General features: G+C 34.5%; 3 protein-coding genes and 1 pseudogene across 4 annotated transcripts; 3 read left to right on the top strand and 1 right to left on the bottom strand.

Annotated features, from left to right (window-relative positions):
* Positions 1-1,262: 1,262 nt before the first annotated feature.
* LOC129302280 (2-methylpropanoate--CoA ligase CCL4-like) lies at positions 1,263-3,412 on the top strand. Its single transcript, XM_054941049.1, has one exon. It carries the CDS (start codon positions 1,443-1,445, stop codon positions 3,087-3,089), a length of 1,647 nt encoding a protein of 548 aa, XP_054797024.1. The 5' UTR covers positions 1,263-1,442; the 3' UTR covers positions 3,090-3,412.
* Positions 3,118-9,073, top strand: LOC129302584 (2-methylpropanoate--CoA ligase CCL4-like; annotated as a pseudogene).
* A 3,869-nt stretch (positions 9,074-12,942) lies between these two features.
* Positions 12,943-15,036, top strand: LOC129303931 (pentatricopeptide repeat-containing protein At3g14330-like). 2 transcript variants are annotated; one of them, XM_054943521.1, is made up of 2 exons: positions 12,943-13,937; positions 14,169-15,036. In XM_054943521.1, exons 1-2 carry the CDS (start codon positions 12,998-13,000, stop codon positions 14,957-14,959), a joined length of 1,731 nt encoding a protein of 576 aa, XP_054799496.1. In that variant the 5' UTR covers positions 12,943-12,997; the 3' UTR covers positions 14,960-15,036. The 2 variants fall into 2 exon arrangements, with proteins under 2 accessions (XP_054799496.1, XP_054799495.1); XM_054943520.1 differs by having other exon boundaries at positions 12,943-15,036.
* Positions 15,037-18,861: 3,825 nt separating this feature from the next.
* On the bottom strand, positions 18,862-21,013 carry LOC129300534 (40S ribosomal protein S5). The gene is made up of 4 exons (XM_054939106.1): positions 20,799-21,013; positions 19,684-19,955; positions 19,362-19,565; positions 18,862-19,175 (listed from the first exon to the last, which is right to left on the bottom strand). The coding sequence occupies exons 1-4, from the start codon at positions 20,892-20,894 to the stop codon at positions 19,121-19,123; spliced, it is 627 nt and encodes a 208-aa protein (XP_054795081.1). The 5' UTR covers positions 20,895-21,013; the 3' UTR covers positions 18,862-19,120.
* Positions 21,014-23,797: the final 2,784 nt, after the last annotated feature.

Below are 23,797 nucleotides of genomic sequence, written 5' to 3'. Positions count from 1 at the left end.
AGTTAATAACTAGGGAAATTAGGGAGAGGGGATCTAATATTGTTAAAATTTATTGTAAAGAACCATAAAAATTAAATTTAAGATAGAAGATAGGTTAGCTTTCTCAAGTCTCAACGATAGTTATTCTCAACATAATTTTACGTATAAGAGTCAAATCAAAATATTCAAGTCCTTACTCATGTCAAATCCCTCGTCTTGGCCGGTGTTCACAAGGGACTTGGTCCCTCCTCCCATGAAAATCTCCGTTGTGTCTTCCTTTACAGGAGGATAAATCTCAACCATCTAGATTTAATTTTTTTTATTTTTGTGTTTACTTTTTATTTATTAAAATAAAAAATTATAAAAATTATAATTTTTTTAATAAATCTATTCATAAGTTTAGATAGTCTAGATTTAATAAATAGTCCAAATTTAATATTAAAAATTTATAATTTTTATAAATTAATTATTCAAATATATTCTAGACAATTCAAATTTAATATTAAAATTTATAAATTTTTTTATATTAAATTTGGACGGTCCAAAGTGATGAACCGATTTATGAATTTTTTTTATAATTTATATAATTTTTTATTTTAATAAATATAAAATTAAAAAAAAACTAAAATACTGAACCTCGACTAGAGGAGACGCAGCGGAGGCTTCCCTCTCCGTTCACAAGGTATGATATATGGAGAGAAAACTTATTTGTACTTTTTTTCAAAGTACAGAAAGTGATCTCCTTGACACTAGAAATGATTTCTTTCAAAATATTAAGATTAAATGGTAGATCTCTGATCAATTAATTTAAAATATGCATAAGAGCTAGGATTATTTTGATTCCAAATCACTTACTTAAAGCTTCTATCATTTTCAGTGGACTTGCATACATATACATATACATATATATATATATATATATATCCATGCATGCATGTATCTATGGATTTAAATTTAATGACTATACTGAATATAAGTATTAAATATCTATACCATCTGAATCATTAAAATCATGATCAATAATTATAAATTTATCTTCCATTTGAAATTAATGAACGAGTGAATTTATTTAAATATTGATTTAGATTTGAACAATTCAAATGGTACATGCACTCAATACTTATATTAAGTACAATGATAAATATGGATTTATATAAAGAATTAATAGTTTCTCCGCTTTAATTTCTTTAGTTCCAGCCCTCTTTAATTTTTTACCTTTGAACTGACTCTTCCTCATTCGGTTTCAAGATTCTCTGCCATGTTCAATTTTTATCATTGTTGATTCTGGAATAAGTCAGCTTTACATTGATCTGTATTATGATTTTCTATTTTAATTCATCACATTATCACTCATCAACCACGCGTCCCCGTCCCATCTTCCTGTCTCTCTCCTTCTTCTGATCTTTTCTACCGCCGGTGGTGTCTTGTGTGGTCGGAGCCAGTCCTGATTCTTCATCGTCGACATGGAAGATCTCAAGCCAACCATTGCAAGCTCTGCTCCTCTCACTCCGTTAGGCTTCCTCGATAGAGCTGCCACCGTCTACGGTGATTGCACTTCTATCATCTATAACCGCACCACCTTCACTTGGTCCCAAACCCACCGTCGCTGTCTCCAACTAGCTTCCTCTCTTTCCTCCATCGGAATCCGTGGCGGCGATGTCGTGTCCGTTGTCGCCCCCAACATCCCCGCCATGTACGAGCTACACTTCGCAGTTCCCTTTGCCGGCGCCGTCCTCAACAACATCAACACCCGCCTTGACGCTCGAACCATCTCCGTCATCCTCCGCCATGGTGAATCTAAGCTCGTGTTCGTCGACTGCGTCTCAAGGGCTCTGGTCCTGGATGCCATCTCCTTGCTGCCACCAGAGACTCAACGGCCTATCCTTATACTCATAACCGACGATTCTGTGGAACCCACTTCATCAGAGGGATTCTTCGATACGTACGAGGGGTTGGTTGCGAAGGGTGATCCGAATTTCCAGTGGATCCGACCCAAAAGCGAGTGGGATCCGATGATTTTGAATTATACGTCCGGTACGACGTCGTCTCCCAAGGGGGTGGTTCATTGCCACCGAGGCACATTCGTTATTGCCGTGGATTCTTTGATTGACTGGGCAGTCCCCGAACGACCGGTCTACTTATGGACGCTGAATATGTTCCATGTTAACGGATGGAGCTTCCCGTGGGGGATGGCAGCAGTCGGAGGAATCAATATCTGCATCCGTAAATTCGACGCCGCCACCGTGTTCACTCTGATCGAACGCCATGGTGTCACACACATGTGTGGTGCTCCGGTGGTGCTCAACATGTTAACAAGCTCCTCAACAAGAAGGCCTCTAAGTAGTCCCGTTCATGTCCTCACAGCCGGAGCACCGCCTCCAGCGGCGGTGCTGAAACGAACGGAAGCGTTAGGATTTGTGGTTAGTCACGGGTACGGGTTGACCGAAACAGGAGGTGTGGTGGTTACGTGTGCGTGGAAGCCTGGGTGGAACTTGTTGCCGGCGACGGAGAGGGCACGGATGAAGGCGAGGCAAGGGGTGAGAACAATCGGCCTGGATGAGATGGACGTGCTGGATCCGGATTCGGGTAAAAGTGCTAAACGAGACGGGTCAACGCTCGGGGAAGTGGTTCTTCGAGGCGGATGCGTCATGTTGGGCTACTTGAGAGACCCAGAAGCGAACTTCAAGTGCTTCAAGAATGGGTGGTTCTACACAGGGGACGTGGGAGTGATGCATCCAGATGGGTACTTAGAGATTAAAGATCGATCCAAGGATGTCATCATCAGTGGGGGTGAGAATCTGAGCAGCGTGGAAGTTGAATCGGTTCTGTACAGTAACCCGGCGGTGAACGAGGCAGCGGTGGTGGCGAGGCCGGACGAGTTCTGGGGAGAGACGCCGTGTGCGTTCGTGAGCTTGAGGGAGGGATTGGAGAAGAAGCCGACGGAGAAGGAGATAATGGAGTATTGCAGAGCAAGGATGCCGCACTTCATGGTTCCGAAGACGGTTGTGTTCAAGGAGGAGCTTCCCAAGACGTCGACCGGCAAGATTCAGAAGTATGTGCTGAGAAAGGAAGCCAAAGACATGGGATCGTTGAAACGCAGCAGACTGTGACGAAGAAGACGGTGAGATTAAAACGGGAATGAAGGAACGTAAAAAATATATATAAACGACGTGTATTGAATGACTTACTCGTGAAGATATGGGTAAAAAATCAATTAACATCTTGGATTGAATAAGATTGATTGATTGTTTTAAATATACCGAGAAACTAGTATGGCGATCTTATATTCTTATATTACAGTCAGTAAAGTTTTATTCGTGTTGTTCAGATTTATAGATCTTGTAATCTCGCAGGCTAAATGCAACAATAAAGTGTATCAAATTATTAATTATAAAATTATTCAATCATTAAAATATGTGACATTATTCAATTATTCAACAGCGTCCCTCTTTTGCGTCGTGTTTTCGGCACTCTTCATTTCTTCTCCCTCGGTTTTTAGTCAATTCCGTTCCTTTGGATTTGATCGCTTATTTGATGTTTTACCTTTTTGTTTTGTTGTTTTTATTTCTCTGTCTTATAAAAAAATTAATTTTACGCCCTGATATATTTAATTTTAAGTTAAAATATGTTCTCAATCATTTAACTTTATACAAAATTTTAATTTAATTCCTTAATTTTATAAAATATTTTCTTAATCCATTAATTCTAACATTGTTAGTTGCAAATAATTATTTTTATCTCAATCATTATTATTTTTTAAAAAATTAAACTTAATATGTTAATATTTGATAATGTTTTATCAATATTTAAAAGTTTAATATAAAAATTTATTAAAATAAAAATAAAAATAAAAATATTAGAATTATAGAATTAAAAAATAATTTATAAAATTAAAGAACTAAAATAAAATATTATATAAAATTAAAAGACTAAATGTATACTTTGATCTTAATTTTATAAAGAAGTGGCAGGAAATATTTTTGTTAACTTTATAAGGTACTTTTTGAAATATTTAGCAGGGAAGACTTTTAGCTTTATATTCTTGTTATACTTTTGTCCACTCAAGTCAAAATATAAGTATTTTAAAATATTAATAATATTAATAATAAAAATTTGTTGTAAAATAAATAATATGTAAAGGATATACATATCATGACAAATATAATATGGAAGAAACTTATAAATTCAGTTTTATAGACTTAATATGCTTGTTTTTAATTAAAGTCAAACTTCATCAAAAATAAACAAAGTTTACATATTAAGTATATAATTATATTTTCCCATGTTGTACTTACTTAGTTAATGTTGGTTTATGTTTTACTGACTTAGGTGATTAATTAGGTCTTTTGCTTCTCACAGCATGAATTTAACATCGGCCAAAATTTGGAAACTTTGTTTATTTTCTGATGAAGTTTGACTTAAATAAAAGAATTAGGATGGATTAGAGTGTGTGCGTGTGTATGTATTATATGTATACGTTATGATTCCCAATTAATTTATGTAATTGTATTAGCAAATACGAGAGCAGTATATGATCAACTTGGAGAATCATACTTAATTACTGGGATATTGAACAACATGGCAACATCCCATGTGAGGGTACCTATGATTGGCTTTTTGAGTCAACTAAGCTACTGTATTACATTACCTCCATTTTAAAATATTTGTTTTTTTTTAAGTTTTTGCACATATATTAAGAAATGTAATTAATATAATAAAAAAAATGACTGCAGTGCCAAAATTTGCCCCGGCATCTTAATAAATGCTCCTTGAAATTATTGGAATAAACAAGGGTATATATATTTAAAAAAATGTTAATATGCACTTATTTCAACGACTTTTAAAATATATATATATATATATAATGGAGCAAAAATTTTGCCCTGTAAAAAGATGATCCTTTTATAATTCCACATGAAAGTTAATTATTTGATTCTATTGATAATTTATTTTTAATATATTTTATTAGAATTAAAATTTTTTTTAAAGTTTATTAACTCTGTCAAAAAATTTAATAAATTTTTTAACTTTGCTCCTATGCTTTCTCACTCACCAATATTTAATAAAGAATAAATGAATAAATTTCTGGTAAAAATTTAATAATGTAATTTATAAATAGAAAAAAAATCTTCTTCTTTTATTTTATAAATAGGACTCAATATATACAATAAGTACTCTCTCAGTTTTTTTTTAATGTCTCTTACGGTTTTAATACAATTAAAAAAAGCAAAATAAATTAATGAGTAATATAATTTTACTATATTATCCTTTTTGCATTTTCCCTTTATTACTTTTCATATGATTCCACAATGTTTAAAAACCAAACATATATAAGGGCTTTTGCAAATATATAAAATTTATATTATAAGACTAAACTAAACAAATAGTCCAATATTTATTATATTTTGTATTATAGCTTGTTTAAAAATAAAAGGAATAAAAGTGTGTAAAATTTTAAATATGCCTTTATTTAACAAATGTAAAAAGTAATGTCATGTTACTTTTTAAATATTATATAAAAATCAAATAAATTTTCTAAAACATGCCTTTTAAATGAGACTAAAGGAGCATGTCAATGATATAGCACTACATATATCAATACTAAATGCCTTAAAAATTTTCAATGATAAACCCTTTTATATCAATTATAAATCTTTCATATACCAATGTAAACCGGCTATATATCAAATTTTTAAAAATTTAGATTTTTTGGGCCAATGGGCCAATTTATCCCATATATATAATTGATGAAAGTATTAGTTACTATTCATATTATAAAAACAACAGTTTTTACCAACTCTAAACTAAAACTATAACGTGTCCAGGGTGCAAGTTGATAAAATCAAATTCATAAAAAACAACGTGCAAGTTTTGAGAGAAAATAGATTCCACATATCAAAGTACCAAAATGTCGAGCGTAAAACATTCCAAACTTTTAGAATAAAAAATATCTAATACTCAGTAGTACCCAGTAATTTAAAGTTAAAAAGTGTTAAATTTAAGATAGAGTTTTTCTCAACACTATTAACCATTAAATTTAAGATAGAAGATAGAGTTTTCTCAACACTATTATCTATAGATCTCAACATTATTTTATGTATCCCCAATAGTCAAATTAAACTACTCAACTCGGCATTTGATCGACATCAAAATCAAATGCATCCACTTGGGTACTATATTAACTTGGTAGGATAAAAGAAAACCTATATTTTAACCATTTTTTCCTCATCCCATGTTCAAGGATACGAATGTCAACTTGAATTGTAAACTAGCCATTAAAATATATAATTAAATAATTAAAATATAAAATATGATGATAATTTAATTTAAATATATTAATATAAATCATTAAAATTAATTTCATCTTTATTGACAAATTATCATACTAACATAGAAATTTTAAATTAGGCAACTTATTTGTTGTATTTCTTTTTTTTAATCAATATTAGTTTTTGTTTTTAAGTTTATTTTTCAATTGAGTCCTACCATTTTTTATAAATTGAGTTTTACATAGTATATATTTAACTTGCTTAATTCAGTAAAAAATTGATGAGTTTAGCAAATTTAATTGACTTTGCATCTACTCCAAATTTATGAGCAAGTTGATACGATTTTATAAATTAAAAATATAAAATGATAAATTTAAAAAGTTAACTTCCAAGTTTAATTAAATTTATATTTAATTTAAATTTATACATAAGTTAACATAATTTTGTAAATTAAAAATATAAAAATAATAAATTCAAAAAATTAACTAGAGGGTTTGACAATATGATTGCAGTACTATTTATTTTTTTTAAATCATTAATGCAGTATCTATTTTTAATCACAGAGACAAAAAGACAATGCACTTGCATGCATCCATTTATATAATAATAATAATAATAATAATTTCCCTGCTTAATCCTTTCCCTCTCAATACCCTTAAACTGGCCCTCCCTTTTGTATAATTCTCAGCTTGCATCATCATCATCATCTTTATTATTATTGAATACGTCAGCTTTGCTTCAGGTTAGTTTTTATTATGATTTAATATAATTTATGATCGTAAATATTACATCACTCAGCATCCACGTCCAAGCATCCTCTCTCTCTCTCTCTCTCTCTCTCTCTCTCTCTCTCTCTCTCGATCGTTTACCCAGCATTGCCGCAAGGGTCGTACCAAGACCTTCTTCATCTTCATCATCGACATGGAAGATCTCAAGATTCTCCTCCTCTCACTCCTTTAGGCTTCCTCGACAGAGCTGCCACGGTCTACGGTGACTGCACTTCTATCATCTATAATCACACCACTTTCACTTGGTCCCAAACCCACCGTCGCTGTCTCCAACTAGCTTCCTCTCTCTCCTCCATCGGAATCCGTGGCGGCGATGTCGTCTCCATCGTCGCCCCCAACATCCCCGCCATGTACGAGCTACACTTCGCAGTTCCCTTTGCCGGCGCCGTCCTCAACAACATCAACACCCGCCTCGACGCTAGCACCGTCTCCGTCATCCTCCGCCATGGTGAATCCAAGCTCGTGTTTGTCGATTGCGTCTCACGCTCTCTGGTCCTTGAGGCTATCTCCTTGCTGCCTCAGGAGACTCAACGGCCGATCCTTGTCCTCATAACTGATGACTCAGCGGAGCCCACATCATCAGAGGGATTCTTTGATACGTACGAAGGGTTGGTGGAGAAGGGTAATCCGAATTGCAAGTGGATCCGACCCAAAAGGGAGTGGGACCCGATGATCTTGAATTACACGTCCGGTACAACGGCATCTCCCAAGGGGGTGGTTCATTGCCGCCGAGCGACTTTCGTGATGACCGTAGATTCTCTGATCGACTGCGCCGTTCCCAAACAACCAGTCTACCTATGGACCCTGAATATGTTCCACGCTAACGGGTGGAGCTTCCCGTGGGGGATGGCAGCCGTCGGAGGAACCAATATCTGCCTCCGAAAATTCGACGCCGCCACCGTGTTCACTCTGATCGAACGCCACGGCGTCACACCCATGTGCGCTGCACCGGTGGTTCTCAATATGCTAACAAATTCTGCAAGAATGAAACCTCTCAGAAGCCCCGTTCAAGTCTTCACGGGAGGAGCACCGCCACCAGCGGCTGTATTGCACCGCACAGAAGCGTTAGGATTTGTGGTTAGTCACGTGTATGGGATGACCGAAACAGGGGGGTGGTGGTTTCTTGTGCGTGGAAGCCTGGGTGGAACTTGCTGCCGGCGAAGGAGAGGGCACAGCTTAAGGCAAGGCAAGGGGTGAGAACCATCGGGATGGCAGAGATGGACGTGGTGGATCCGGATTCGGGTAAAAGCGTAAAACGAGAAGGGTCAACCCTCGGAGAAGTGGTTCTTCGGGGAGGTTGCCTCACATTAGGCTACTTGAAAGATCCAGAAATGAACTCCAAGCGCTTCAAGAATGAGTGGTTCTACACAGGGGACGTGGGGGTGATGCATCCAGATGGGTACTTAGAGATTAAAGATCGATCCAAGGACGTGATCATAAGTGGGGGTGTGAATCTGAGCAGCGTGGAGGTAGAGTCGGTGCTGCACAGTAACCCGGCGGTGGACGAGGTGGCGGTGGTGGCAAGGCCTGACGAATTCTGGGGAGAGACGCCATGCGCCTTCGTGAGCTTGAAGGAGGGATTGGAGAAGAAGCCGACGGAGAAGGAAATAATAGAGTATTGCAGAGAGAGGATGCCGCACTTCATGGTGCCGAAGACGGTAGTGTTCAAGGAGGATCTTCCCAAGACGTCAACCGGAAAGATTCAGAAGTATGTGCTGAGAAAGGAAGCCCAAGACATGGGATCCCTGAAACACAGCAGACTGTGACGAAGAAGATGAGATTGGAGAGAGAAAGAAGGGACGTTGTTTGACCTGAAGTTCAATCCATATTACATATATGTGTATAGGTCTGTGTTCAGAACGTTATAAACGACACGTAAGGAATCTTGCGTAGAAAATCATACATTGGATACAATAATTGATGAGAACTGTCGTTATGTTTTTCTTTTAGAAACTAGGATACCATGCGGGAGATGTTATTACATGTTATAATAATCTATACAAATTGTTCATATAATTTAATTTATAGAATTTATAATAGTTTTGGGCCAAGGGCAATTGCAAAGTGCATGAAATTATTGATTATAAATATTATACAATTATTAAAATATGTTCAACTATTAAAAAAATATAACTAATTATGCAATTTTTTGGCCAACAATTAATTATTCAAACTATAAGGTCATGTATGGTTATAAGTAAGGGTGATCAAAGGTATGGTTTGACTCAATTTTGATCAAAGTATGAAACAAATCAAACCAATTGGTTTGCATAAAAAAAAAAAAAACTCTTGATCAATTTGATTTATACATGGATTAAGTTTTGATACTTTTAAATATATAAAATCATTTATTAAGGCTAAGCATATTCTTTTTTTACTTTTTTCTCTTTCATATTTCAACTTCAAGTCATATTCTTGGTTTTATTATTCATAAATAAAAATGAACATCATGTCCAAAATAAAAATATTCAAATTTTATTATTAAAAAAAACCGGAATATATGTATTTGTAAGTAATAATTAAATTTCTTTACAAATTATCTTGATATCTATAATGAATAGTAATTGTTTAAAAAATCAAAAAAATGAAATTCTATATCTAAAATTATTCAAAAAAATCATTTTGACGTAACACATGAGTGTATGCATTCAACGTAAAATTGAGAAATGAAGGTTTACAAATTCTATTAAAATATTGGGAGAATCACATTTAGCCCCTTTCAAGAAAATTAATCATAGATAAAGATCAAAAATAAGTCTCATTCAAAAAAAAATTAAGTTCTCATTTTAATAACAATTCATTCTACATTGATCTTTATCTGTGATTAATTTTCTTGGGAGGGGGCTAGATGTCATTTTTCCTAAAATATTTTAGATTGGGAGTGGGCTCTATTTGAAATTAAAATTAAAAAAATAAACACTAATAGTCTAATATCAATCATAAAAAAATATTAGACTAATGCATTTGGTATGGTTGTTTAGTTAAGGTTTCAAAGAGAAAAACCAAAACATAAATGAAACCATTTGATTTTCAAATTTATAAAATCAATCCAAGCTTAAATAATGATTGGTTTTATTCAATTTTTATTGAATTAGTTTGAATTGGTTTGATGTGGTCGATTTTGTTCGGTTTTGATCACCCTTAGCTATAAGGAGTGAGCTATTCTTGATTTTCTTCTTGAATGAGGATTTATATTTAAACATTATGTAATTTATTATCTTTTCTCTGTATAAGCATGAATTTATCATTATTCATAATGTTACCCATTCAATTTAATCGAATTATAAAAGGCATTGACACTTAAAAAGATAAATTTTTATTATTAATTTTTTTCATGTTTCAAAATATCTAAAAAACTGCAAATAAAAAAACTCAAATTTTGTTATAAATATTGGATATTAAGTAAATATCCATAAATGAATGAGACTTTTCTGCACGTATTTAAATTCTATAATATTATGGGGAAGTCCCACAGGAATGAAATGATTTTAATCAATATGCTCTTTTGTTGGCAAAAAATCCAGTAGACATTCAGGAATCAGAGGAGCTAATTTGTTCATTAATATGATTAATGATTTTAAAATGATGGAGGTGCGGACAATGGTTCACCTGGACTAGCAAAAGAAATGGAGTCACATGTTTTTTTCCACTAGCTGCTTCTCATCATGCTCCACCTTTTTTTTATATAATTATTCTTTTGGACAAAAAAGGATGGAAGAAGCTATGCCAGATTTGAATTTTTTGGCAAAGTTTAAATATAGTGGGATCGCATGGCTTCCTGTTACAGTCCAAGCTCTCTTCTACACAATTAATGAAGAATGTTCAAAGCTGGAAACAAAAATAGAATTGGTAATCTTTCGTGGAGAATTCAACAACTGGAGAATCATAGTTAGACAAAGAACAGGCTGAGATGGATTTAGTAAAGTTGAACGATACAAAACACATGTTGGAGTTCTGTTATGATTGTGTAGAAGCTATGTGCCTGGTTTCGAAGAGCAAGACAACTTTTTCTTCTGCAAGGAGATGGAAATACGATTTTCTTTTTTTTTTTTTTTGGGGGCTGTCAGATGAAGAGAGGATCATCAGAATTTGCAGGATCAAAGATGAGGACAACAATTGGACTTCTGATTAGCTGCCAGTCATTTCACAGCTGACATTTTCTATTCTCAGCCAATTGCTTTCATTGGAGGAAATCTCAGACTTTGTATTTGGTCTGAATTTATCGAAGCTCAAACAAGATCATGTTAATTTTTTAACTGACTGAGTTCACTATAGATGAGGTGGAAAAACCAACTTTTGAGATACTACATGACAATGCGTTAGATATTGATGGTTTTCATGTCAGGTTTTTTCAACATTTTTGGGGCATTGTTGGTTATGACATCTGTAATATGGTCTTCACCTTCAGAGAAAGAGGCTTTTTGCTTAAAAGTCTCAATAAGTTGATATAGGTATATATATATATATATATATCTTGTTCCAAAATTGTGAAGTCACAGAGACTTTTTAAGGATTTTCATCCGATAAATCTTTTCAAAGTGCTTTCATCCAAGGTACACTCACTCATTTATGACAATATACAAGTAGCATCTGAGATCTGACATTACAGTTGCATGCCATTAAGAGGAATAAATGAAAGTAAGTTGGGGTGCCCTGAAGATCAATTTTTCTAAGGTTTTTGACAAAATGTCTTGGTCTTTTCTTCAATAAGTCTTGTGTAATGATATGAATTTTCCACCTATTTAGGTTTCAATGATCAGGCAATGTGTTTCACCAGTCTCCTATCAACTTTTTATGAATGGCAAGCTATTGGTACAATTCAGTCCTAAGAGAGGAATAAGACTATCTACCAGATACTTATCAATGAAAATAAAACCTAGTCCCTCAAGTCTCTTAGGTAGTATTTTGATTGATTCTTGCATGGATAAGACATTGATTTTTGATGATATATATTCTGCAAAAGATTGAGAAAAGGCTATATGGATGGAAATCATCTTTGTTATCTATCAAGCAGCAAGGTTAACTTTAATTTAATCAGTGATAGCTTCATCATATATATATATATATCTATATAAGCTCTCTTGTTTTATGCTTCCAAGGAAATTGGTGTCAAGGCTTGATTCTGTTTGAGCCAATTCTTTCTGAGGCATATTTGACATGGAAATAACAGGATGCATCAGCTTCCTTAGGGAAAATCTGCTGTAGTACTGAACAAGTAGGATTGGGGGTTAGACCTTTTCATTATATGAACAAGGCTGCTTTTTGCAAATTAACAAGCATGGAGAATCGTCTCTACCATTCTACGAATGAGAACTAATTGATAGGAAGAACATTAACTCATTGTTTGGATGAAGAAAAAATAAGAAGGAAAGAAAGTTAGGGGGGAACTTTTAAAAATAGTAAAAAAAAAAATTACTATTTTTAAAAAAATTTCCTGTTAATTTTTTCTCTTTCTTATTTTTTTCACTTTTCCCTCCATCCAAACCAAACTTAAGGATCAACTACTTGGATGTTATTCTGAAAGGCAATTGTAAATCAAAAGCAAATTTCTCCTTGGACGTGCTCAAAGTTTTATCTCTAATTGTGGACAACCTGAAGGGGCAAGTTAGTGATAGATCTACGATTCTAAGTTGACCATGTGAAATGATTTCCCTTGCAAGTGGCATGTTAAATGCTTAATAATATAACATTAAAATTCATTTAAATAAATTTTGTTGGAAAATATAATGGAAAACTCGACCTTGAGAATGGAACATCATATTCCAACCTTACTTTAAAAAATATAAAAGTGAACAATATTAATTATTAATTATTAAATATAAATATTATGCATTGTGAAAATAAAATAAATATTCTGTTTTTATAACCCGAAAAATGGGCTTAATTTGAAGCCCCCTCATCTTCAAGCCTCCAAAGCTCAGGAGTGTGATGGAAACTGAAACTTGATAACTGACGGAGAAGATGCTACCCGCCATTTCTCTCTCAACGACCATAACTGTCAAAACTAACATAACGGTAACCTTAAACCCCCCGTCTCGCAAACTTTCAACGCCCCTCAACTTCAATTCCACTCTCAGATTTCTCTCCAAGTCTGGCAGTTTAGATGAGGCGCTTAGCCTAATCGAGTCCTCGCCGTCGAAGTCCACGGCTTACGAACCAGACGATGTCGACGCACTTTCCTCCCTTCTTCATGCCTGCATCTCCAGAAGGTCCTTCTCACATGGGCAAAAGCTCTACTTTCACTTCCTTCAATCACCGGACAGATTCAAGCAAGACTTTTTGCGTAACCCCATTTTGAAAAGCAAGCTCATCACTCTCTTCTCTGTTTGTGGTCGGATTGATGAGGCTCGCCAGATTTTCAACTACGGTCTTGAAGATGAAAAGATGCCAGAGTCAGTGTGGGTGGCTATGGCGATTGGGTATTCCAGAAATGGGTTTTCTAACGAAGCTTTGATGTTATATTGCGAAATGTTATCAACTCAGTATGCCCGACCTAACAATTTCGCGCTTTCCATGGCTCTTAAGGCCTGTGCAGATACGTCTGATTCGTTGTTGGGTAGAGCAGTTCATGCTCAAGTCATTAAGAGTGATGAAGAAGAAGATCAAGTGGTGAATAATGCACTCCTGAGGTTTTACGTTGAGTGTGGGTTCTTGGGTGATGCCCTAAAGGTGTTTGAGGGAATACCTCAACGAAATGTGGTTTCTTGGAACACTTTGGTCGCTGGTGTTGCAGCTCAAGACAAAGTGTCTGAGACATTTGATGCTTTTAGAGTAATGCAAGGAGAGGGTATCAGGTTCAGTTGGGTTACACTAACGACAATCTTGTCAATGTGTGCTCGAGTTACTGCACTTCATAGTGGCAAGGAGATGCATGCCCAGATTTTGAAGTCTAGGAAGAAAGGTGATCTGCCCTTACTCAACTCACTAATGGACATGTATGCCAAATGTGGAGCCCTTGATTACTGTAAGAAAGTGTTTAACAGAATGCAGAGTAGGGATTTGACTACATGGAATACAATGCTCACAGGTTATGCAATAAATGGATATATTGAAGAAGCCATGGCCTTATTTGATGAAATGATAAGCTATGGCATGTGGCCAGATGGTATTACCTTCATTGCCTTGCTTTCAGGTTGTAGCTATTCAGGACTTGCTGATAAAGGGCAAGAATTGTTCAATAAGATGGAGGATTATGGGGTGAAACCATCTTCAGAGCACTATGCTTGTCTTGTAGACGTATTAGGCAGGGCAGGGAGAATTGAAGAAGCATTAGCTTTGGTGCAAAACATGCCAATGAATCCAAGTGGAAGCATATGGGGATCCTTACTTAACTCATGCCGTCTTCACGGTAATGTTCCTCTTGCAGAGGTTGTTGCCGGGAAACTGTTCGAAATCGAACCTCACAATCCTGGCAATTATGTGATGCTCTCAAACATCTATGCAAAAGCAGAAATGTGGCATGGTGTGAAGAGAGTTAGGGAGATGATGGCCGTGAGAGGAATCAAGAAAGAGGCTGGATGTAGCTGGACACATATAAAGCAAAGAATTCATACCTTCATCGCCGGGGGGAGCTCGGAATTTCGTTCGTCAGCTGAATATTCAGAAACCTGGAGTGAGTTGTCTGAGGCTATCAAAGAAGCAGGGTATGTCCCTGACACTGATGATGTTCTTCATGATGTGAATGAAGAGATGAAGGTGACATGGGCTTGTGGGCATAGCGAACGCATAGCAGCGATATTCGCACTTATTCATACTGCTGATGGAATGCCAATCAGGATTACAAAGAATCTTAGGGTTTGTGGGGATTGTCATTCATGGATGAAAGCTGTTTCAAGAGTTACTGCGAGGATGATTGTATTGAGAGATACTAACAGGTTCCATCATTTCGCAAACGGTTCTTGTTCTTGCAAGGACTTTTGGTGAATCAAAGTCCCTACAATCATGATGCAAGATTATCAACGACTAAATCACTTTTTATAATAATGCAAAATCATTGAGCATGGACCACTTTTGTCAAATATGTGTGTGTGTGTGTGTGTCTCTTCAGCTTAGTCAGAAAGATTAGTTATGGAGGTGCCCTTGACTGTAACTGATTGCAGATACAATTGGTTTCAAGGTAATAAATGAGGTAGACTTTGAGAGGAAGATTTTCTTCGTTAGGCATTTAACTTTCTCTTGCTTAGACTTTAGAATGAAAATTAAAAGTGACATGAAGATGATATAATTGGTATTAAATTATGAAAATTTTAACAAAGTTCACGACATTATAAATCCAGAAAAGCAAGATCTTCCCAAGCCTCTGGAATGGTATCTTTCATACTGGCCAATTCGTTAGATAGTATAGAACATTGAATATCAATATTCTTAAAAAAAAAAAATACTTGGAGATATTTTGCCATTGAATAATCCAGGGGGAGGGAGGGAACGCAAGCCAAGCTTTTACTACTTAATTAAACGTTGTCGTTTGAGCACAAAAGCAAATCCTTTTTGGTTTATCACGGGAGAACGAACACTAACTGTCTGTTTGGATATGGTTTCAAAACCGAAGTGTACCAAAACTATGGTTTTACTAAAAATTACCCAAACACCTCATTTTTCACACAATTGTTTTGACCAGAACCACATTTTGCCTCAAGCTCGAAAGAGTATAGCTTCCAAAGATCGATTATATCTGTTGGGGCAATTATTGCCTGCTGGAATTTTTAATCTGCCAAATAATACCCCAAATACCTCCATCACTTCTCTTTATCCTCGCAAAAAAGTGAAACCTCTCTAACGCGACCTGTCTCTTCTTTGCTGCAACCTCATCTCCTGCTTCGATCTATGACCTCCATCCTCCATCTCTGCTCTGCAACTGTTGTTCGAGTTCATCGGTGCATCTCCTCCGTCTCTTTCCTTGAAGGTCGTTCTTTGCTATTTTCTCCGTCTAAGCCCATCTGATGCAACATCCTCTCCTCCTACTGTGTCTTCCGTGCGTTTTCTTTCAGCCTTTTCCAGATTGATTCGGTGTTCTTTTTGGGTGCTATCTAGTAATTTGGTGTGACATCCACGGCTCTAGGATTAATATTAATATAAATTATATTAAAAGATAACATAATTTAAATTTTTATTATTAATCAATTTTTTTCGTAATCAATTTTATCCAACTGAAATTCAAACAGACTATGTGTGTGTTTAGATTAAAAAATTTACAATTGAAGTTAGGATTCAACTGAGGTTAGCAAATTGAGATTAAAAGAAAAGTCAGTTAATGTAACGCAATTTGTATTTATATACCTTTTTTTTTTTCAAAAGTTAGTTAGATAAATTAAAATTTGTTTGGTTGATTTGATTTAAAAGCTAGTTGATATGTTTAATGGTAAAAATAAGTATGAATTTTTTTATTTTAAATATTAAATTTTAAATAAGCATATTTATATTTTTTGACTAACTAATAAGTAAAAAATATTAAACTTAAAATCACAACTAATAAGTAAAATATCTTAAATATTCAATCATGAAAACCTAAAATAAATTAATATTCAATTGATATGATTTACAAATTGATATTTAATTATATCACTAATACGCTGCATTTGTCTTGACGATTTGGGTAGATTTGACAAGGATGCCTCACCAATATTGGTATCTTCCTCATGGACATCTATACTTTTATCTTCAGATTGCATGAATTGCTCATCAGTAATTAAATTTCTCCTAATAAAGTTACGTATTTCCATTGTTACACAAACAATTTGAACTTATATTTTATATCTAAATTTAGGCATTTTTTATATAATTGCAAACCGATTCTTCCACACTCCAAAAGTTTTTTTTATAGTGCATTTTAAATTTGAATGATAATACTTCCACACTCCAAAAATAAATGTAATGGCTAGGAAATTTAGGAATTTTAAAAAATGTGATAAATAATTTTTTTAGCAAAAAAAATTAAAATAAAATGATCAATTATTCTTGTTGGTATTTTGACTTAAATGTTAGTGAAATTCATAATATATTATATATGGACATGCAATGATTTAGAAAATAATTATGATATTAAAATTATTAATAACATGTTTTGATGATATTTTTATAACTTTATAATTTTAAAATAGATGCAACAAGAAGTTATTGGCTTGATGGAGTCTGTACTTGTCGCTTACATATTGTTGAGTCTCCGTAGTGGTAAGGGAGAAATTTTATTATGCTCTAAACACTACAAAATTACCAAAATACTCTTTTTAGAAAAAAATCAGACTTTCTCCCCTATTTCCCATTTCATTCGTGTTCTGCATATAAAAAAAACAGGGAGTAGGAGACAGCTTCCAAAAAACCCTTCTCAATTCTTCTCTTCCATTCCCAATCGGAGTGATTTTCCAACCATTCTTCCTCCTCCATCATCCTCTATCTCCTTTGTTCTTCTTGTTCGTTTTGTCGACGAGCGCGTGCGCAGAGGAGTTCAGTTTGTAAGTTCATGGATTCTTCTTCTTTCTCCGTCATATTCTATAGCTGATTCCTCCTAGCTTTTTTTAAAACTAATCGACGCTACTGTGTGTGTAGGTGTGTGCACAAAGCTTCCATTATTCTTCGTTCGCATCGCAAATCATCCACCATAGCTGGTCTTTGTCTGGCTGGTATTTTTTTTTCCTGTTCTCTCATCCTAGATATGCTAAAGGCAGAGCTCGAGTAGATAAAAGATAAGAGAGAGAAAGCATAAAAATTTAAAACGCATTTAATGCTTCCAACAAGCAGCAACGCTAACGTTGAAAACCAAAAGCCAGGTTAGTGGGCTTCTTGAATAACGCTCGTTTGCATGCTAACTGAGGTTGAAAATTTATGATAATCCAAACAAGATTTTTTTAACATTTTACACTCTAACCTCAGTTTAACCCACTCTAACTAAGGTTAGAGTGCAATCCAAACATGCTCTATAAATGCTCTACGATTTGACTATAAAGATTGTGTATAAACGTTAGACTTTCATCTACTAATAATTGCACTAAATTTTAAGACCGATAAACAGTTTTCTTTGAGCATGTAACTGACTCTGTCCAATTAAAAAAGCTAAAAACGAGCGAAGTTATTGGATACCAAGTTGCTAGGCTGTTATGGGGATGTCTAAATCAGATCAACATTCTCAAAAAGATTGATGTCCATTAGTATTATGCCTGAACCTCAACACCTCCTAAATCAACTGTTTGCATGAAGCTCAGATGGTACATTTTGCTCACGTTTATATATATTTGATCCCCATATCTAACAGCCACATGAATAAGGTTATCATTTTCCATTCTCACTTTCTATCATTATCACCTGTTTATGGATCCATGACTTTATTTTACCCCATTTTAGTCTATATCAGCTTATTTCATTCCAGTTCTTTCCAAGAACGAAATAGGCCCTAAAAATTTGTCCCAACTCCCAACGATATTTTAACAACAATAACATTCTCATTTAAGCTAAAATATACTTTTAGTCCTTTAACTTTACTCAAAATTTTATTTTAGTCTCTTAATTTTAAAAAGTATATTTTTAATTATTGAACCCTAACACCGTCAGTTTTATCACACAAAAAATTCTACATTGAATTTTTAAATATCGACAAAACATTTTCAAATGTTAATTTGTTAAGTTTAATTTTTTTAAAAAATAACAACAATAGGCACAAAAAGTAATTATTTAAAACTAACGGTATTAGAGTTAAAGAACCAAAAATACATTTTATAAAATCAAGAGACTAAAATAAAATCAAATATAAAATTAAAGGATCAAAAGTATAGTTTAACCTCTCATTTATAACTAATGATTTCAGCATCCAACATTCAAAATCAAATCTTCTAGACTAGTGAAACTCTAATTCAATAATGTAAAGCAACCAAACTTTATGGAGGAGCCAGTCATATGACATTATAACTTGAAAAGTGAAAATTGCGCTTTCTGACAATAAAATCTGATTTCCAATGATAGAGTACCTCTTTAACAACAACTAATAAGCAGCCATATCTTCACTTCAGGTTCAATAGTAACAGAAGACTCATAAGCAACAGGCAAGGGAAAAAGCCACTGAACAAAAGCTCTAAATACCATTCCACTCTCCGTTCCTCAACGGTTGGCCTTAGCAACTCTCTCGATCTCATCCTTCTTCTTGATGGCATAGCTGAATTCATGTCATAATCAGCAACATAGAAAGAGAAATTCATAATATACAGGCAGAAAAATGATACCTGAATAAATGAATGAGGAGGAAACGGGGGAAGCCACACTACACAAGAATGATATTTTCGAGCAACAGATACAAAATTAGAGAATTCTCACTACAGCTGAAAATCAATGTCATGAATACCTGTTTGATGATCCCTTTGCAGCATTGATAAGTTCATCAGCCAAGCATTCAGCAATTGTTTTAATGTTCCTGAAAGCAGCCTCACGAGCTCCAGTGGTAAGCAGATAAATTGCCTGATTCACACGTCGCAGAGGAGAAATATCCACAGCTTGACGTCTGACAACACCGGCAGATCCAATACGCGTAGCATCTTCTCTTGGTCCACTAGAGTCGTATACAAAAGTATTTGTGAGGAATATTACAAACAAGAATATAAAGCAACAAGAAATTATATTGTTGCATAGATGTAAAAAGAAAAGGAGATTATTTTTTGTTTGCACACCTGTTGATCACAGCATCAACAATGACTTGGATGGGATTTTGATCAGTGAGCAAGTGGATAATTTCCATTGCATGCTTAACAATCCTCACAGCCATAAGCTTTTTCCCATTATTTCGTCCGTGCATCATAAGAGAGTTGGTAAGCCTCTCAACTATTGGACACTGCGCTTTCCTAAAACGCTTCACTGAATACCTCCCAGCAGTGTGAGGCACATAGGTTGCATGCTTGGCAGGAGCCACACCAATGTAATCAGCCAAGGATATGTCGTTCACCTAAAATCACAACATATAAATAAATTTTAATTTAATTTTCAAGAAATCACGGAGCCCTTCACTACATCTATAGAATGAAGGTTTCATTTCAAAAATGAGTTCCAAAACAGAGTTGCAGAAAGAGCCAAAAAAATGATAGATCTCGTAGCAACAAAAGCAACCAACAAGACCAAAGGCGTAAAATTCCCAGGAAGTGGAAGCTGGTAACTAACAGAACATCCCCCCTTCCACGCGCTACCCTACAAGTTGTCCTCCTGTTTAAATTTTAATCTCATCCAATTCAAGCTAAGAACATCGATCAGAGATGACATCGCACATGGCAGTTGCTCTAAAGAATTTCAGTTTTCGTTAATCATGATCTGAAATTTCTATATCCGATTCACGAAATAATTTGCTTGGGTTTACGCTAATTGGTTTTGAGACAACTCACAACTGACAAGCAGAAAATTCACCAATAGATAAATATTCATAACCATTAGCCGCAGTATTGCTTCCTATAAGCTTTAAATAGTTGCCTGAAAAGCGAAAGATGTGCTAACGGCAGTTAGGACATCTCAAGCTCGAAATAGCACAGAAGGCATTAACAACTTCAAAAATGTGATATTTGCAGTAAAATTTTGTATACATAAATATAAAAGAAGCGGTGAGATGTAGTTTCTAACTAAATCTGAAGTCTTTCATGACATATTATCATCAAGGCAACAAAGAAAAGCTCAGTTCCTTCCAAGGCATTCAAGAATAATTAGAAACTACTACGCATTAAACACTGACAACAATTCAAGACTAAAAAAAAATGGGAAAAGAAACAGAAAATGGGAGATTTAAAAGGCACAAAACCGAAACCTGAACATCGTCATAGGGCCATCGATTGAAGAGCTTGACATCGATAACAGGCTCGGAGAGATCGTGACTAGGCAGTGGAGCAACCACATCGGCCATCTTGACGTTACCCTGGAAGTTGGAAGACAGAAGCGCACCGGGCGAGATGGGAAGAAGGAACGGTTTTGCCTTTGAGCAAAGCTACAGGGAAACCCTAATTCCTTTATGTTTTTTGTCAAATTTAGGCTCTGAAGTTCATGGGCTGGGTTTCGTGAAGATAGAGTCCAGATTAGATTTATTGGCTTCGGAACTTGTTTTTATATGTTTATTATGATTGCAAAAATTACATTGATATTATGTGGAGTTATGGGCCGAATAACATAGGTTGTTGTTTAAATTTTTCTAATCATACTTTATTATAATAAAAAGTGTATGTGAAAGCTTTTTAAAGTTGGAAACAAAAACAAAAATAAAGATTCAATATCTTATGATTATGTTTGATATCACACTGAAACCAAAATAAAAAAATAAAAATCAACAAATGAATAAATATTCTTTTAAAAAACATTTTAAAATTATTTTGTGAATCCACATAAAATGTAACTTTCCTTTTTTGTTCTTCTGTTTGGAAGAATAACCATATTAAATTGTTGTCTAAAAATTCAAATTATAATAAATAAATATGGGGTAAAATGGAAAAACAATTAATTACTTTAACTTTGTCCTTTATCAAGGACAAAAAACCTTTCAAAATTTTCTTTACATTAAAAACAGGAGGAAGTATAAGAATGATAATATTGAGAATGAGAAATTTTTTCATAGATTCAGTGTACCCCATTATCTATGATTTGTCTAATAAAAACATGCCATGCTAGCATCAATTGAATCAAATAAAATCTTATATATTATTATTTTTAAAAATTTTATGTTTGGAATTTCTTTTTCCCCTTTTCTCTCTTCATCATTATCAATGACAAAATAGAGAAATTCTTAAGTAAACTCAATGTACTACATTATCTATTATTCATCCACTAAAAACATGACATTTATATGGTATTAAACGAAAATTAATTCTGACATTAATAATAATATAGAGAGAAAAGGAAAAAAAATTAAGTAGACATTCTATTATAAAAAATTATTAAAAATAATAATACATAATATTTTATTTGATTGAATTGGTGTAATTTTATTAGATGAATCATAAATGATATAATGTACTAAATTTATCTAAGAATTACTCTACCAAAATAAAATTATGTTTATAATAATATGACATGTTATATTTTATTTAGTGGATCATAAATGATGTGGTACCTTAAGTTTGTGCAAGAATTTTTCATTTGGGAATATGTGTAGAAGGATTTGTAATCGTGCACAAGATGTCAGAAAAGTAATTAATTCAAAATGCACTCATCAGTCATCTTATCACAATCAATAAAGATCTATGCAGAAGATGTATGACGACGATCGATGTGAGCATCATCATGCATGAGCTGTGATAGAGAAATTCAATGAAAAATTTAGCATTGGGTGTCCAAAAGTGATGAAAGAGGGCATGGATTCTTCCCCCTTCCTTTTCATCCTCTTTCTTCTTTTCTGTTCTAGCCATTAAATTAATATTTAACTGGAGTTCGTGGTTGAACAATAAATACCAAGCGTGCCAGAGATGCTAAGTCTCAATAGATAATGAAAAGGGTCCCGAGTTCCCTTACCATAGTTTGTTCAAATGTAAAAAGATAGAAAGATTTGATAGAATAAGTGTATAATTTTATTAAAGTGAAAAAATATTGCAGACTAAAAACTAAGAACTGAAAAGGAGCTAATGAGTGCAAAATGTGCAAGTCTTGATTGAGTGTTGACTAGCTTTCTCTCTTTTTCTTCTTTCTATTTATAGTGTCGAATAGCAGAAACCTTTCTTTTGGGACTTAGCACATTCTACCGAAGAATCAAGAATCCCGCGAAACTTATGGCATAGTCTCTCCATTTTGATAACTAGCCCGTTTTACCGAATTACTTGGGTGTAGACTTCGACATTATTTAGGATCATGTCTTCGTGCCAATGGTTTGATTTTGAAGCTAATAGGATTTCGACATGTTTACTTATTATGGACTTTATTAAGCTTCAGGGCCGACCTTTTTTGTTTATATTGGGCCTGAAGCTTCGATTACTCAGCCCAACTAACCTCATGACCTATTTGAGCGACGTTTCATATTCAACCCAAGTAATGCCCCCACGTGCCAATGGCTAGTAACATAAGCCACGTGGCACATTTGAAAAAACCAAAACATCACTTCGCTTTTGAGCACCCTCTGTCGATATAAACTCGTTTCTATATTCTAGTCACTTCTCTTACTTTCTTTACCATTTCTTGAACTTTAAGTTTTTCAGTCTGCTAAATTTCTCTTACCCTAACTCTCAAATAGCTTCGTCCGCTTCTATTGTTTCCTCTGTCACCGTACCTTCTTTTACTTTCACTAGTAGTTTACTAGATTCTTTAGTAACTATCCGAAACCTAATAAACTAACTAGGCAGGCTCGTGACGGTATAAATTTAGTGGTCTAAAAAATCCTTTTTTTCCTTTAGATTGACTTCCCACTCCAATAATCATTCATTTCTTTTCAAAAGATTCATCATTCCACGAATCAGTGGCTTTTTGGTAAGTTTCTCGCTTCTCATGTTTAGCCCTTCTATTTTATTGAAAAGTGTTCTAACTGTGCCTCCTTTTTATACAACACTTTACCTTGGAGTTTCCAAATCTCCAACAAGAGCAACATTGGGTATCTGACAATTTATCCCGACCTATCTAAAGTCACTACTCCTATGCAACCGAATCCATGGCCACTGACCTCTATTCACAACTTGGTCTTGGCCCAGACGACCTTACCCTTCACCGAGTTGTCCTACAGAAAGCTCGGGAATTAGCCCCGATCTCTTCGTGCTTGGGTCAACTGGGTAAGGAATTTGAAGTCAGATCATGTGCCTCAATGGAAGGAGATGGTCCTATATAACCTCATCTAAT

This window comes from Prosopis cineraria, unplaced genomic scaffold (assembly GCF_029017545.1).
Source record: "Prosopis cineraria cultivar Desert tree isolate PC_DT_omini unplaced genomic scaffold, ASM2901754v1 PC2, whole genome shotgun sequence".
In the NCBI taxonomy this organism is placed as follows: Eukaryota; Viridiplantae; Streptophyta; class Magnoliopsida; order Fabales; family Fabaceae; genus Prosopis; species Prosopis cineraria.
The sequence above is the reverse complement of the archived record's forward strand: the minus strand, read 5'-3'. Positions and strand labels throughout refer to the sequence as shown.

Excerpts from the sequence above, each read along its gene's own strand:
- LOC129302280 (XM_054941049.1), top strand. The coding sequence starts at position 1,443 with ATGGAAGATCTCAAGCCAACCATTGCAAGCTCTGCTCCTCTCACTCCG.
- LOC129303931 (XM_054943520.1), top strand. The coding sequence starts at position 12,998 with ATGCTACCCGCCATTTCTCTCTCAACGACCATAACTGTCAAAACTAAC.
- LOC129300534 (XM_054939106.1), bottom strand. The coding sequence starts at position 20,894 with ATGGCCGATGTGGTTGCTCCACTGCCTAGTCACGATCTCTCCGAGCCT. Across the intron at positions 19,956-20,798 it reads GGCCCTATGACGATGTTCAG|GTGAACGACATATCCTTGGC; the intron begins GTTTCGGTTTTG and ends TTGTGATTTTAG. Across the intron at positions 19,176-19,361 it reads GCAAAGGGATCATCAAACAG|CTATGCCATCAAGAAGAAGG; the intron begins GTATTCATGACA and ends ACATGAATTCAG.